We start from the raw sequence: 16,514 nt of genomic DNA, 5'->3' as shown, positions 1-16,514 counted from the left end.
TAATATAAATATATTTATTTCAATTATGTATAATATTATATATATTATATCAATTGAAATAAATATTATATATTTATATAAATACATTTATTTATATATAAATTTATAAATATATTTATTCAATTTTGTTTTATAATATATATTAATATGTATATTTCAATTATGTATATTATACATAAATTATATTAATAATAATGTATATTATATATATTATACATTTCTAATATTATATATTTATACATACATATTATAAATATTTTATTTTATTTATAATATATTTTTATATATTTATAATATATTTACATAAATATTATATGTTATATAAATTATATATAATATAATATATAATATATTATACATTTATATAAATGTACATTTATACATAATATATAAATATTTATGTATATTTATAATATGCATTTATATTATGTATAATATATAATATAATACATTTATATATTTATATTAATATACATAATATTAATTTTACATTTATACATAATATTAATACATGTATATATTTATATTAATTATATTAATACATTTCTACATAATACTAATATATATTTATAATTTATTAATTTATTAATTTATACATTTATACATTTATATAATATTCATTTATAATTTATAAATTTTTAATAATATACACTTATACATTTAAATATACATTTATATTATGTATTATATATAATATAATACATTTATATTAATATACATAATATTAATTTTACATTTATACATAATATCAATACATATATACATTTATATTAATTATATAAATACATTTCTACATAATATTTATATATATTTATAATATATTAATTTATACATTTATAATAATATACACTTATAATTTATAATATATTTATAATATTCATTTATAATTTATACATTTATAATAATATACACTTATACATTTATAAATATATTTATATTATGTATTATATATAATATAATACATTTATATATTTTTATATGAATATATAAATATATTTATTTATAAATATCTATAAATGTATTATAAATGCATAAATGTATATTTATATAAAAATATAAAAATTATAATATTCTAAAAATACTCAAAAATATGTTTCAAAAATACCTCTAAAAATAATCCAAAAAAATCTACAGTAAAAGTTTTTCATATAGTTTTTGAAAAACAACCCAAAAAACAACTAATCCAAACGGACTTAATATTTTCTTATCTGGAGCTTCTTCAACAAAGTTTCGGATGACAACAGCTGCAGCCAAATAAAAATGCTAGACCAGTGTTCTTAAGTTTGCTTCTAAATATGATGCCTAAGATACAATCTAGTAAATTTGATAGTGGACAAAGCACAGGGTCCAATGCCGATAGGTTAATCACTTTTAAAATCCATAGAAATATAGAATGACTAGAACACTATTTCTCAATGAACCATTCTATCTGTTAAGTCTGATAATATCATCTGGCTGCTAAAATTTTCCTTAAAATAACATGCAAGAAACATAACAACCACCCACTAAATAAAAAAGTGGATCCAGAAACTCAATGATATATGAGGGTAGATATCTCAAAATCATTGCATATAATACATTCATGTGTGGAATAATACTCAAAATTAGAACCAAGAACCACTAGCACAACCATTTTTGCAAATAATACTTAAAGGTAACACAATTGATGGACTCCTGAATCATAAATATCACCTGTCATATATGATAACCGTATCTGCTGTTGCAAGGTTTATTCCCAAACCTCCAGCCCTTGTAGACAGTAGAAAACAAAACCTGGAAGAGTTCTTTAAGTTGAACCTGTCGATTCGAACTTGCCTTTCTGCTCCACCAACTTTTCCATCGATTCTTTCATATTGCCATTTCTGAACCCCCAAAACCAAAGGCAAACACACAAAAGTTAAAAACAATGGCAGCATCAACTTGAGATTTCCCCCCACCCCCAGTATCTAAATACAAATTGTTTAGCATCCTTACCCTATAGTTACAGTAATCTTCTAACAAGTCTAGCATATGCTGAAACTGTGAATATATTAAAACTCTGTGGCCCTGCTTTTTAAGCTTAACCATCATCTTGTCCAGAAGCTGCATTTTCCCAGAAGATTCTAACAGTTGTCTGTCATATGAAAATAAGAGTGACCCATTAACAAAAGCTTTAAGAAAAAAAATTAAAAAAAATTCAATTATCAAGAAAGTCAGAATGAGCCTCATTCAATATTGTCAACCTGCCCAATACATCAAGCATCTTAAATGAAACAAGACCCGCAGATTAAGTACATAGACTAAAAAAGTTGCAAAAGTAAATCTGTGTAACACAGGGTGGGAATTCAGATTATTCCATAAAGAACATGTATGAGTAAAAATAGAAGTCCACTCTTTTACTTGTTAAACTCATTAGTATCCTCTGGTTCAACGCCTTCTAACATGAATGGGTGACAACAGAGCTTGCGCAGTTCCATGACCACATTAATAAGGGATATCTGATATCAGGAATACATTCCAATGTCAGGAATTAATGACATAATCAACATGGACATGTCATTTGAGGACACATGAACTCACTTGGGCACCACCCTTCCGAGTTAATATCTGATAGTTACGAGTCAGAATTGCTTTGTAATATTCTTTCTGCATGCTACTCAGTTCAACGCGTAGAATGAGCTCCTTTTTTGGTGGTAACTCCTTCATTACATCCTTCTTTACTCCTGAAATTCAGCAGAAACAATGAAAACTATTTTGAAACTTTAGCTGCACGATGGAAGTCTTCCTTTTCGAAATTCAGTCACATGTTATATACATATATATATATATATATATATATATCTATATATGCTTAGTGGAGGATTCATGTACTTTAAATAGATAACGGAACTATTCAACAAATTGAGATATTCTCAAACAAAGTAACTCATTGAGGATTTGAGATTTAGTTTTCCAGATTCATTTGAATCCATTTCAACAATCCAAAATAAAGCTTAGGAAAACACATACAATATCCCTTTAAGGTGTAATTTTGTAAGAACAAGGTAAACATGTCCAAAAATAAATCTAAAGATCTTTCCTAAGAAGCAACAGAAAGCAAAAATATGCACTCTCAAACCACAACTCATCTTAAGCTTATGAAGCATATGCCAATCAAACTCCAGAGTAAATTGAACCATAATAAGGAAGCAAAAGCCACAATGCAGATCTTACTTCTAAGCAGGTGGGGCGCCAGCATCTTATGGAGCCTTGATATCTGTTCCTCCTGACTAATATCCTTGAATTCTTCCTGAAACTCCTCTAAACTACCAAACTAAGAAAATACACAGAATAGTTATATTCCAATACCATTATTCATCCATCTAATAATGAACTCTTCTAATTCATTTATAGTAACCTCTTGGTACAGTGGTACTGACCTTTCCGGCATCAAGAAAGTGCATAAGCATAAAAAGTTCATCCAGATTGTTCTGCAATGCAAGAAAAGGGAAGTCAACAGGTAAAGAACAAAAAGGATGGGGAAGAACTGCAAAGCCTATTAGAAAAAGGAAAGAAGCCATGAAGACAAAAAAAACTACCAAAACAAAGTTCAATCAACTCAATGATACCAAATGAAAACCAACATCTTGTTACCAGACTATACATGTTAGACCAAAAAACCACCACCTCCTTTCAGGAGAATTAATAAAAAACAAAAAGATACTGTCATGAACTCACTGAAAGATGGATGCAGAGAGGAAGTTTTTAGTGAAAAGAACCGATCATTATCTGATCACAAGATGGATTAAGCAAACTATATTGCATAAATGCAAAGATGCTAACCTGGAATCCACACCCTTGAAATTCAATAAGATTTTAAGTCTTAACTACTTGAAATAGTTAAGCCATTGCAAGCAATATTATTTTCTTCGTTGGTGAACTAAAGCAGCATGGAGTCAACCATCAGGGTGTTACACAGTTGAAAATTTGAATAAAATCTAGAGTAGTTTCTTTCTTTGTCTTGAAAAATTAGCTCATCAGTAACACTAACAAATTAGAAATAGAAACATTTTGTTCCTAACTCTAATTCATATCAAGCCTTTATTGGCCTTAAGAAAATCTCATCGAATTTGTTAGAATCAAAACTATAACCAGCAAGGTTCAACACATGGATTCATCTCAAAAAAACTTTTGCATCAAAGAAATTGTACGAGGACAACAATTTACCAAAATCAATCTGAACCTGGGAAATGCCACCTAGATACTGCTTGCAGACAAATATTTCAAAAGCATTATCAGCTTGAACATAAATTGCAGTGCAAAGTCCCTCATGCACTCAAGCATCTCAAGGTCAAAAGAAAATTGGCAATTACCTTTTACCCCCCACAGTGATTTTCTAGTGTCAAAACTGCCTTTGATACAACCAAAAAATAAAAAAACTAAAATTTCTTTTTGGTTAGTCATATCCACTACAAAGCAATATGCCTCCAGAAATTACCCGTAATTAAGACAAACTTATATCCGTGAGAAGCTGAAGAAATAGGATTATAAACCTGAAGAGGAGTTCCAGTCAAAAGAACACGATGTCTGGTAGAGAACTGCTTCAATGAAGAAAACAACTTTGAATCCTTGTTCTTCAGACGATGACCTTCATCAACAATCTAGATTGAGACGTAACTCAGCTTTGAAGATCAATATTATCATAAACTGAAGCATGATTATTCAAGACAAGTAAGATATTTACCATACACTCCCACTTAATTGGTTTCAGCGTTATTGTATCCATGTTAATCATTTCATACGATGTCAGAAGGACATCAAATTTTATCCTATCTTGCTTGCTTTCATTGACAGTTTGAGCAGATTTCTTCTTCTTGTTCTTCTTAAGATTTTTGGGAAGGTAAAATTCATATTCTCTGATGACAGCACGAGCTTGGGATGAACCAACATACATCACCTGTAGCAGTTCAATAATTAGACATGCATACAAGTATAAGATAATTAGGGAACTGGAAAATCCAATATACTTACAACATTCATTTGAGGTGCCCAAGTGGCAAATTCGCGTTCCCAGTTCCTCAATGTTGAAAGTGGAGCTACAACAAGGTGAGGAAAGACACTCTCCTCAAATAAAGAAGCTAAGAAAGCAATACTTTGTATTGTTTTTCCTGCATAAACAAATGCCACACACAAGAAAGGCACAATGTTCATCAGGAAACATCTTCTTTAGGAAGGGCCAGAAGGGGAAAGTTGAAAGCAAGCATTTAAGCCTACCAAGGCCCATCTCATCTGCAAGGATCACATGTGTTTGTTTTGACCAAGCAAACCGCAGGAAGTTCAATCCTTCTAGTTGATATGGATGCAAAGAACCTTCATTCAACCAAATTAACAACATTGAAACCAGTAAACAAGTAGCTAAAATCAAAACGAGGTGCACAAAGCATCAATAAAAACATTATAGAATTAAATACCTCCAGAAAGAAATACCGGACTGCTTTCATACTGTTGAAATTCTTTCTGTTTCTTTTTTGCATCTGTAACATCATGGGAACTGCTCTTTTGTTTAGCTAAAGATCCTTTGCGTCTAGATTTGATTTTATTAAATCTTTCAATTTCTTGCTGAAATGAAGCAATATCCGACTCTGACTCCCAATAGCACTCATCATAAGGAAGCTCTTTCCACTTCACAAGATACTCTTTCCCATCATCTCCATCCCTATTGGATACAATAATATAGGGTCCACCATAACATCATCATGCGCTTAAAGCAAAATTATAACTAAGCTCCAAAATTTTGAAAATTCAGAAAGGATACAAATATGAGAAAAGACCTTGATTGTAAGTTTGAATAAGGCAATAACAAGAAGGCAACAAGAAGAGTCTAAGACCTTACAACAGCTATCTTCAATAAGAAGACAAGATACTCAGTCAGGAGGGGATATTCTAGTGAAAATATTGTGACATGTCAAACTAAATAACAAACAGGAGATATGCCTGTAGTGGAACCGACATTCAAAGGAAGCATCTTCTCACCTTGAAAGGGTTATATTAAAAGCTTCGCAGCAACCTGCAGCTAGATTTATTTCAAAGTGCTTATGAAGCTGTCTGCATCCCGTGAAAACAACTAAGCTAAAAACTATCATATAATGCTTGAACAAGCAACTTTCCTTTTACTATTTTTATTATTTTGGGCTGAAAGGGGCTACCAGCATAGCTAACCCCTGTTGGCACTATGATTAGGGTTTCCACCCACTGTAGAATTTATGCCATAGCTCTGCTTCACCAAAGAATGGTAAACCTTACACAACAGGCCCAACAAAGTGCAACTGAACTTGGGCACTCCATTCAATGGCATCCAGTTAAACTACTACCAGCAGGCAGGTTCAGATTTGACAAGGGAGATCTTTAAAGCATGAGCATTAGCCAACAAGGCCACCACATTATTAGTGAAAACAATCAATTGAATGAATAAAAAAGCATCATAATTTCCTTCTAAAGCTATTTGGAGGCCTAGCTGATTGATTAGGTTTAGTTTATCTAAAATGGTAGCAAAGTAGGCCTTGACAGCAGTGACCTTGCAAAGCGGCCAACTATTTAGATTTAAATAATATGAATTACCTTACAAGGAAAAGTTGCAGCAATGGATTTGCACAAAAGCAAGAAGTGACATTATTGATCGTAGAAGAGAGAGAAATGAAGAAAATAGCAACATGCTTGGTAGAGAGAGAACAACGTTAAATTACCTATGCACCTCCTGACAGTCCTAGCACCAAGAAAAATCACACATCATTTGATATTTGACTCATCTCCAAGAGTAGCTAAACTTGTTATAAGAGAACAGTACAGGTACATTGTAATCAAGTCAATGAGTTGGACATAAGCAGTCTATGAAATTATCAACTTCATTGAATTGTCTACTTTTTTTAACATCATAAGTGGATTTACCCAGCAAATCGGGAAAGTCCTCTTTACAGACTATTACTAACTAATGATCCAAGAAAATTGGAAAAGACATACAAGAGAAGAAACTTCAATTTGGTAAGTTGCAATTTGGAATGCGACAATAAATTTTGACTATGTTTGCAGTTTAAAATATGCTAAGACTATTAGAGTAATTTGGCATATAGCTTCCTGGTAGGCTGCTAGAATTAATCTGTTTTGCGGCCCGATTCCATCATAGGCTGAGATGTACATGCGCAATAATGAGAGCTATGTGCTGTCAAATCTTGGTCTCCAAATATTCTTCCTCCCTCTTATGCCAAAATCTAGTCAGAAATGAAGTAGCCTAGCTCTCCAAGAATATTGGTTGTATAAGATTTGTGTATAAGCTGTATGGAACAGCAAATGAACTCACTCTCTTAGCTGTAAAGCTTAACAGATCTTGCTATTTGCATCTAATTTCCTACATTAATTCTACAGCTGCAATTCCTATTCTGCACAAATTCAGCAACCTAGCTGTTATCCAAAATCCTCCAATTACTTGATGTTTCAAAACAAATTTTCTGTATTCAAGTGTAACACTTAACCAACTAAAGTAGCAATTCCCAAAAGCCTTACAACCCCTGAAATAAAGTACAATACCTACTAAATTGTCAAAGTCATGAAGCTGAAACTTAAAAGATTCTGCATCAATTTGTTACAATGGTTGGGCATGACGGCTTCAAACATTGTTGGGCTCCAGCACTCAACTTGCACCTTGCACAGGGCCAAGATTCTTGAGCTCAAACAAAGATTTACTCAGTGATACTACTTCATGGTGTACATAACCAATCGTTCCTTCTTCCTCTCCCCTTTTTTGTGTTCCGTCACAGTAAGTGCAAGTGCATAAAACTATGTTCATGATTTAGGAAATTCAAAAGGAGAGGAATTATATAAACTTTTAGACCAGCTTCTGTTCATTTATTAATTGCTCTAAGCCATTTCATCTTTGCCTTTTTTACTTCAGCTAAGGGCGGTTTCATTATAATTCATTGACCTATATAAACTGTTGACTCGAGAAAACTTAGCATCTATGGAACTCATGTCTCCAGTGATAAAGCAACTGCCAAACCCTTCATGCACCACTGGTGGAAGGAAAGGAGATTCATGCCCACATATTCTAGTTTCTCGTAGGGATAAATAATGAGGCAAACCACCCCATTCCTCCATCCCCTACTTAGAAGTTAAAAATCAGACTGGAAGCAAGTAATGAGCTTGAACATGTCTATAAAAGTTCTCGCAAAGAGCGATTTCCAACAGATTACTGGAAACCAATTTTTTTGTAATACTTGAATATGGAGTAACACAGGTCCTGAATGAATAAACTTGCACCTCATAATCCTGGAAAGACCATTCCCATTCTTTTTATGTCTCAATCTCTCAATATGCTTTTCTGAGTAACATAACACCCATCCTAAACTATGTTACATGGACTTGGGTACCGGTGTTGGGTACAGGTGTCGGGTGCAGGTACGTGTCCATGTGTCAGATGTTCAAGGGCGTCAGTATCAGATGGCTATAGTATGTAAACTTGGATGATGGATATGTACGGAAATTTGAACTAAATTGGTTAGAAAGAAAGAATAAGATAAAATGTGATTATTTCCAAATCTAAAAAGGGGTCAGAATATAATTTAAGTGGTTAAGAGTAGAATGAAAGTACTAAAACTTGGGCAGATCAATAAGTAGATGAAACTTTTTGGGCTTTTTAAAGCTTTATCACAACTTTTGAGGGTTTAGTTGCAAAAGTATCTTTTGTAAACCCTACTGGACGTCTTATCTTCCGCAGCTGTAAGACCCTTCTCACTCTTTTATCCGGGGTTGCAAAAAGAAAAAAAGCAGAAGCTTAAATCTCCAACCTCCGGTGGCAAGTTCTCTTCCTCTGGCTTCCATTTTGTCATCATTCTTTTCCTTTGGTTGCATAGATCTGGCCTAAGATGGGTTCTTTTTTTATCTTTTCCTCTCCATATATCTTCTTGGTCTTCTCTTACATCACCTCCAACCACTGCAGGCGTGTCATACCTGTGTCCCGCCCCTGTATCCGTGTCGTATCGTGTCAACATGGGTACGCTAGAGGCAAGGGGACGAGTCTGTGTAACATAGATCCTAAATCAATAAAACACTGCCTAAGAATCCAGGGAAAGTCAACTACGTCACATTTGCACTCATAGCTCATGCATTTCTTTTCCTCCCACCAATTACTTTCCCCAGTTACATTGGAATCTTTCAGATTGGCTCACCGATCACAACTACCCCCAACTGAATTTTGAAGAGGCAAAAAAAGCAGCGTGTCAACTTCACGCCATTTTAATAGTTTTGAAACCAAAATATCTGCAATGAACTGTCTCTTGCATCCCATAAGATTTGCACTTAAAAGTTGAAAACCATACATTAGGAGAAAATGATCAAGACACTTCAACATTCCATCATCCTAGGAATGAGACCCAATTCAAGAATACAATGAGCCACAAATTCGCACATCAAAATATGCAGAACTTTTAAAAAACTATAGTAAGCATTCATCTTCGTTGTTGTAGATATTCTGAACTCATCAAAAACAGAATTCAAGAAGTAGCAAGATACAAAAGGATCTGCAAATTGCAATTTAAAACGTAACCCAGAAACAACAAAATAGGTTATCAAATTGAAATCTTTGAAGTGAATGAAGAAAGGCGCTGAAAGTGAAGAACAGAAAGCTTAATCAAATTAGCAAAAAGTAGAGGCCGGTGCTCGGAAGGGTTATAGAAACCTGCAAGCAAGAATCCGGTCAACAGTTGTCCAGTCAGGACGAACGGCTACATAGTCATCATCAGAGCTATTCATTGACGAAATTTGTCGATGAAAATTGTTCACTTTGGTTCTTAATCTCGGTAGTGCCTTGTAGGCTCTTACAAATTCTCTCTCTGGCACCCTGCAAAGTATACAGGAACGAGGCATTTTCTTTATTCAACATCAAGAAACTTAAAACAAAGATGTCCAAGATCTACATCAAATCAAAGAGGATAAGCACTGAAAAAACAATAACACAACAATCTTCAGTCTGATACTGCAAGTTGATAGCATAGAAGAGTCCAAAAGCGTACTAGAAAGACGCGAAGATGTCATCAAGAAAACTCAGACTTGAAAATTACCATGTACAATGGAGATAGGACAATCCTTTCCACTTAACAAGATACTGTTTGACAAATATTTGGTTGGAGCCAAGCTTGGTGGCATCACTTTCATCTGCTACCGTTGGCCTCATCTCACAGTCCAGTATCTTGTCAATATCATTAAGAGGGCTAACCTGCGGAGACAGGAGCACCCAAGTTGTCAAAGACTCATCTGAGTTCAAAATAACCAAATATATATAAGGAGCAAAAGCATACACATTCAGGGCACCTCCAACTGCTGGGAAGAGGAGCCTTGAGAGGTGGGAGTAAACATTTCGGGTGGTATGCATACGTGCATGTTTCACATAACAAAAGATTCCCACTTTCGCCACAAGCCTGACAGCTATCAGCTTTCTGCAAGAGACAAAAATAACAGGAAGAAATTCAAAAGAATAAACAGGGAATGCACATAAATGATGCTTCATAAGTAGATTGCAATTTAGTTAGCATATTCAGTCAACTAAAAGACATTCAAAGTCATTAACCAAACAAATTATGATCCAAGATCAGCAGACTTCAAAGATTGGACTCAATCTAAGTTCCAATTTTTCATGCCAATAATGGATGAAGAGAAAGTTAGAATCCTGGAGTCAAAGAACATAAATAACAGTATGTGACCAACCACAAGTATTGAGACCCATATCCAGAATTCTTGTATCTGTAGAGCAAACGTACAAATATAAACTGTATTACAATGCGCAGAGGTGAGAAGCTTTGATATGCTTCAATTTAAAATAAGAAACACAAAGCTTCAAACAATTAGCCCTCCATGTCAAACAAACTGGATTTAAAGCACTGAGAGTCCTGGAAACAGAACCATCCTCCGCTTACTCCACAAAAAGGTTATTGAGCAAAGTTTTCATCATGACCCAATCAAAAAACCGAAACAATAAGAGCTGCAAGTTTTGAGTTGTTAAAGAAATTATTATGCAACATACAATGGCTGCAAAACAAGCGTTAGTTCCATCTGTAATTCTTGTAATGACAACTTATATAGGTGAAGTTGTTTCACAATCACCAAGAGAAGAATAGAATAGGCCACGTGATTTTCACTTTTAACGAATATGTATATACAGGTAATTTTACTTCCCCTTCTTTGTCCTTAATTTCATTTAACATTGTTTCTGAGGGAGGTAGCTTGCTAAAGGAACTTGCTACCAAATGTAATTCGTCCAATTTAAGTACAAAAAATAACCTCACTCCATCATAATTTAGATAGCTTAACAAGCGATTTGGGTTCCCCAAGAAGATCAGAAGGAAGACCTAGCTCCAATACCAAGATTTTAGAATGATAAACATTATCACTTAAAACACCAATGGCAATTCCCTGCTCCAAAGTTGACACACTATAGAATACTATATGGAACGGTCCAGGGATTCTGGACGGGTTATATCAAAACAATCTCAGCTAAGTTCCTACAAGGAGTTTAACTCATTCTTCCATTCCAGTGATTCTGAGACTGATTTGAGGAAACCTATTAGAAGCTATACAACAATTTCATTTATTTAAGCATCCAATCTAAGATGTTCCTCACAATATGAGAAGAAAAAAATAAAAAGAATGATGGATACCGCGTCAGGCCTGACAGTTCTCTCGAACTTCTCCTCAGAGGGTTTGGATTTTGAAATAGTAGCTTCGTCATCCGAATCGTCCAAGTTGTAAACCGGTTTACGATCTGTTCGAACCCGAAGCCTCTCCACCAAACTTGCCATTCAATGCATAAACACAGCACCCCCGAGAATTCAAATGCCACTCCACTTCCGTGATTGAGTTACTAGTTCGAGAATAGAAAAAGAAAAAGAAACCGCGGGAACTTTCCAATTATATGCTAAAAGCTCCTAGCTTGAGTTGGAACTAGGGATTAGGGTTTGCTTTATAGACTGAATTGAGAAGTTGGTGTGCATTGCGGGAAGGAAATGCAGGCGTATGTATACCAGAACAGACTACAAATCACCCACAACTACCTCACAACTGAAGGAATGGCCTTCACTCAGCTCTGCAGCAGCGGAGAGAGAATCCCTGAGTTTTGAGAGCTCAGGAACAGTGTGTTCGCCGGTTCTTCGTTCTTGTTATGGGAGGAAACAAGACCGATGAGCAGCTGGTAAAGAAAGCGGGTCGTTACCCGTTATTAGATCTCCTGACCAGGCTGACGGGTGCTGGGTTGCTATGAAAGGTGTACGGTCAAGTGACACCTTTGCCCCATAAGTTTTCTCTAATTCGTATCTTACCCTTAAGCCTTAATTACATATTGCCCCCTCCACTCAGGGGTTGGACAGTTTGGGACAGGTAGTAATTCACAAAATCTACAAATCCCCCCTCCCCCAAAGTCTAGGAGTCAAATTTACACTTAAAAAGACAATCATGCCCTTGATGGACGCAATTATCTTGTGATTTTTCCCCCTCACTGTGTCTAGATTTCTTTTTTACATGATATACAAATTTTGACAACAATGAATTAAAGCATCTTTTCACACTTAAATGTATATATATTTTTTATCTTATGAACAATATTAGGCATTACAAATCATTCTAGTAAATTAAAAAGCATATACCTAGTAAAATAAACTCAACTTTTTCTCTTTTTTGTTCGTTGTTCTTTTATTGCACATTATTTTTTAATACAATGTTGATGATACATTAATTGTTTTAATTAAATTACAATTTTATTTTATACTTTTAAATTTCTTATGATAATTTATGATATTTGAATATTTATTATGAAAAATTTATGGTGTATATTTAGGGTCAAAAGAATAAAGAAAGAAAAATTAAACTAAATTTAATTTCTCTTTGTTATTAATACTTAATTAATAAAAAGAGTGATTCTCATAAAAAAAAATGGATATTTTTTTTGTAAGCATGTAAAAATTTTATCTAGCACATCATTAACACAATTTGTACATCGTAATAGGAATGTAAAGGAAGGAGAAGAAATCTAAACACATTAGGAAAAATAAAACTTAAAACAAAAAAAAAGAATCACATGACAATTTCCCATCAGTGAGAGTCAGCTTGTCTATTTATAACCACATACATTTGACTGTTAATCTAAATATGTTTTAAAAAAATGTATTCACACATATAATTAGTGAGAAATGAAAAATTCATTTTTTGAAATGTGAGAGATGGAGAAATTCATTTTGTGAAATGTGAGGGACGAAAAAATTTATTTTATAAAATGTGGAGGACTATAGATCAGATTATTTAAAATATAATTTGACAAAATTACCTTAAAAAATGATCATGTGCCTTGCACATGATGGATTCCCGCCAAAAAATGATCGGAAACCTAGTTAGGGACTAAATTTGACCGATGTGAATATGTAAGGGATATAAAATTACACTTTTAAAAGTGAGGGATGGAAAAAGTTATTTTACAAAATGTGAGGGACGTTTTGGACGATTTTCCCTTTTTTAGCTACTAGTTTTTTAACAACTTTAGGTACAGGAACCCAAAAAAACTTAACAAATTTTTTAACCTACACACTTCAAAATATCTAATACACAAAAAAACTTCCTCTTTTCTTCTTCTTTCTCCCCCACCCCGATCCACCACACCTTCATCGCCGGCCACCACCTCTGCCGCTGCTACCAGTGCCGGCCACCTATTCCGGCGCCGGCGTTCCCTTTTTTTTTTTCCCTTCCTTTCTCCCTCTCTCCTTCCCTCCCCTCTCCCCCTCTTCTCCCCCTTCCCTCCCTGGCCACCCTCCCCCTTCCCCTAACTGCGATCTGGTCGCGCGACTAGATTGGGCAAAGGGGGAGAGGGAGATGGAGAAGAGGGGGAGAGAAAAAGCAAAAAAAAAAAAAAAAATTTAAAAACTTCCGCTACCGGTTCTCTGGTTCGGGAGGGAGAGGGGGAGGGTGAAGGGGAGTAGAGGGGGAAAGGGGAGCAGAGATGGAGAAAAGGGGAAAAGAAAAAGAAAAAAAAAATTTGGGCGTGCAAGCTGCTGGTTCTTCAATTAGGCAGAGGTGGCGGGGGAGGGAAGAGAGAGGGGGAAGGAAGAAGAAGAAGAAGAAGAAAGGAAAGAAAAGAAAAATGAAAGAAATAAAGAGAAAAAGAAAGAAAAAAAAATTGGTAGGACCATGGCTGCTGGGAAGGCAGAGGTAAGGTTGCAAACGAATCGAACCGCTCGCGAGTCGACCTCGAGCTGGCTCGAGTCGAAATCGAGCTCAAGATATTAAGCTTGTTAGCTCGCGAACCGGCTCGCGAGTTCGAGTATATATATATATTTTTTTTAAAAAAATTTTTTAAGTATATATATATTTTTATTTTTTTATTTTAAGTATATATTTTTTATTTTTTTTTATTTTAAGTATATATATATTTTTATTTTTTTTAATGGTAAAATTACATATATATCCTTAATATTTTATTATTTATTAAGAAAAAAATATTATTTTATTTATTTTTTAAAAAATAAAAATAATTATTTTTTATTTTTTTCGAGCCCGAGCTCGCTCGAATCAAGTCGAGCTCGAGTTCACTAAAATTATGTCAAGACTCGGCTCGATTAAGCCAAAACTCGACTCGATTAGGCCAAAACTCGACTCGATTCGACTCGTTTGCAGCCCTAGACAGAGGTAACGGGGAAGGGGGAGGGGGAAGGAAGAAGAAGAAAAAGAAAAAAAAAAGAAAAGGAAAAAAAGTTTTCATCTTAAAAAATTTTTCCAAAAACTTCTACAATGCACTACAGTAAATTTTAGACAAACTTCCAAAAAATTCAGGTTCCAAACGGGGCTGTAAACATTATAGTGATGTATTTTTAAAACTTTGCATGCCCACTGTGGTATTAACTCCTATTACCTCAATCACTATTGAGCAATCAATCACTAACAAGCACTTATTTATAAATTTTCAAATATGCATGAGGATAAAAGTTTCAAAGTTTGTTTGTTATATGTTGATATAATTTTTTTCAGTCTCAACCATTCAAAGAAAAGTTACTAATGTGTTTTGATAGTCCACCAACCATGACCCCTTGCACAAGACCAAATTTTAGTAATAGCAAGTATAATTGATTCCTCAGCAATCATTTTGTGACATATTTGGATAGTATTGCTGAAACAAAAAGTCATAAATTAATTCTTCAGATTATATATCTTGTAACGTATAGTAATACATTTTTTTTTTCATATTTTAGGTTTGATATGCTAACACGTAATATGTTAGTGACTATATTGGTGTATTAGCTATTAAGTAAGTTAATTGCTCAACTCCATGATTAGTTTTTGTTAATAAATTTGCAGTTTTGTTCTTCATTTGTTTTGTTTTTACTTGGTGCATTTAGATGTATTGTATCGCATTATATACTTTATGTAAAATTTCCTGATCTACTTTTGACTTCTGCTTTTGTGTTTTTCTTTCTCTATTTATCGTCACTCTGGTTATGTGTGTTTAGTTTTAACTGGCGATAATATCACTATTCAAACTCTTCTCTACTTCATTATTTTCCTGGTAAGCAACTATTAATTTTTTGATACTATCTATGTTCCATTTTGATAGTTCTAGTTTTTTCACACAGTTTACGAAAAAAGTAGTTAATTTTGTTGAAAAAATAAATTTAGATTACTATTTTTCTAAAATACCCATACATTAAATAGAGTACAATTGTATATTAATTATCCATAAAAATTTGAATTGATGGTCAAGAAAGAATCAAATCATCATTTTACATTAAATGAGGTATGTTATATTCAATAATAATCTATATTAAATAAAGTAGTTTATATTAATAACATCATACATTGAATAAGAGTATTTTAGAGAAATTAAAAGATAACTACATTTTTCAATTGGAAAATAGACTATAATATAGGACAGACGAAAAAGGAAAACGAGACGATCAAAACTTGTTACAATAGAAACTAGTAATATTTACAAAAGATAAAACCAGTAGTGTAATCTTAAGGTAGCATTCAGTGTCAAGAAATGGTAGGGTTAGGTGGCGTTTGGTTCGCACGTTGGAATCGGATTCGGAATCATTCATCCTGAATTTTGAATGAAATCAATCATTCCAATACATTTGTTTGGTTCAGTGCCAGGAATGTATATCATTACTATAGTTTATGTTTGGTTCGTTGGCTCTTTGTAAATTGAATATAAGAAATTTTCACTAATTAAATATATTAGTATAAATGTATTAGTAAATTTAGTATAACTAATTAATAATTTATATTAGTAAACATGTATAATTATTAGTATAATTGATAATATTAATTATATTACATAGATTAATATACATTATATAATACATATAACTAATAATATCATTATTACTATAAGTTTGTAACTAATTAAATTAAATATTATATATATAATTAAATATAATTATACAAATGTTATAATATAAATATATAATTATAAATATATAATATATAAATATTAATTATACTAATATTTTATATAAATATAATGTATATTATAT

At 33.1% G+C, this 16,514-nt stretch overlaps 1 protein-coding gene across 1 annotated transcript in view; it reads right to left on the bottom strand.

The window, feature by feature from the left end:
• Nucleotides 1-12,234, bottom strand: part of LOC140012511 (CHD3-type chromatin-remodeling factor PICKLE-like) — a 29,231-nt gene extending 16,997 nt beyond the window's left edge. The window contains exons 1-15 of the mRNA XM_072060617.1: nucleotides 11,661-12,234; nucleotides 10,305-10,442; nucleotides 10,068-10,222; nucleotides 9,686-9,847; nucleotides 5,430-5,674; nucleotides 5,233-5,328; nucleotides 4,990-5,126; nucleotides 4,703-4,915; nucleotides 4,512-4,619; nucleotides 3,399-3,449; nucleotides 3,193-3,292; nucleotides 2,560-2,702; nucleotides 2,380-2,477; nucleotides 1,975-2,113; nucleotides 1,693-1,862 (exon numbers count right to left, since the gene is read on the bottom strand). Coding sequence (XP_071916718.1) covers nucleotides 1,693-1,862; nucleotides 1,975-2,113; nucleotides 2,380-2,477; nucleotides 2,560-2,702; nucleotides 3,193-3,292; nucleotides 3,399-3,449; nucleotides 4,512-4,619; nucleotides 4,703-4,915; nucleotides 4,990-5,126; nucleotides 5,233-5,328; nucleotides 5,430-5,674; nucleotides 9,686-9,847; nucleotides 10,068-10,222; nucleotides 10,305-10,442; nucleotides 11,661-11,801 — 2,096 coding nt within the window. The 5' untranslated portion in view covers nucleotides 11,802-12,234. The remainder of the gene's footprint in view (nucleotides 1-1,692; nucleotides 1,863-1,974; nucleotides 2,114-2,379; nucleotides 2,478-2,559; nucleotides 2,703-3,192; nucleotides 3,293-3,398; nucleotides 3,450-4,511; nucleotides 4,620-4,702; nucleotides 4,916-4,989; nucleotides 5,127-5,232; nucleotides 5,329-5,429; nucleotides 5,675-9,685; nucleotides 9,848-10,067; nucleotides 10,223-10,304; nucleotides 10,443-11,660) is intronic.
• Between the last annotated feature and the right edge of the window lie 4,280 nt (nucleotides 12,235-16,514).

The sequence above is a fragment of the Coffea arabica genome, chromosome 8e (assembly GCF_036785885.1).
Source record: "Coffea arabica cultivar ET-39 chromosome 8e, Coffea Arabica ET-39 HiFi, whole genome shotgun sequence".
NCBI classification, from domain to species: domain Eukaryota; kingdom Viridiplantae; phylum Streptophyta; class Magnoliopsida; order Gentianales; family Rubiaceae; genus Coffea; species Coffea arabica.
The sequence above is the reverse complement of the archived record's forward strand: the minus strand, read 5'-3'. Positions and strand labels throughout refer to the sequence as shown.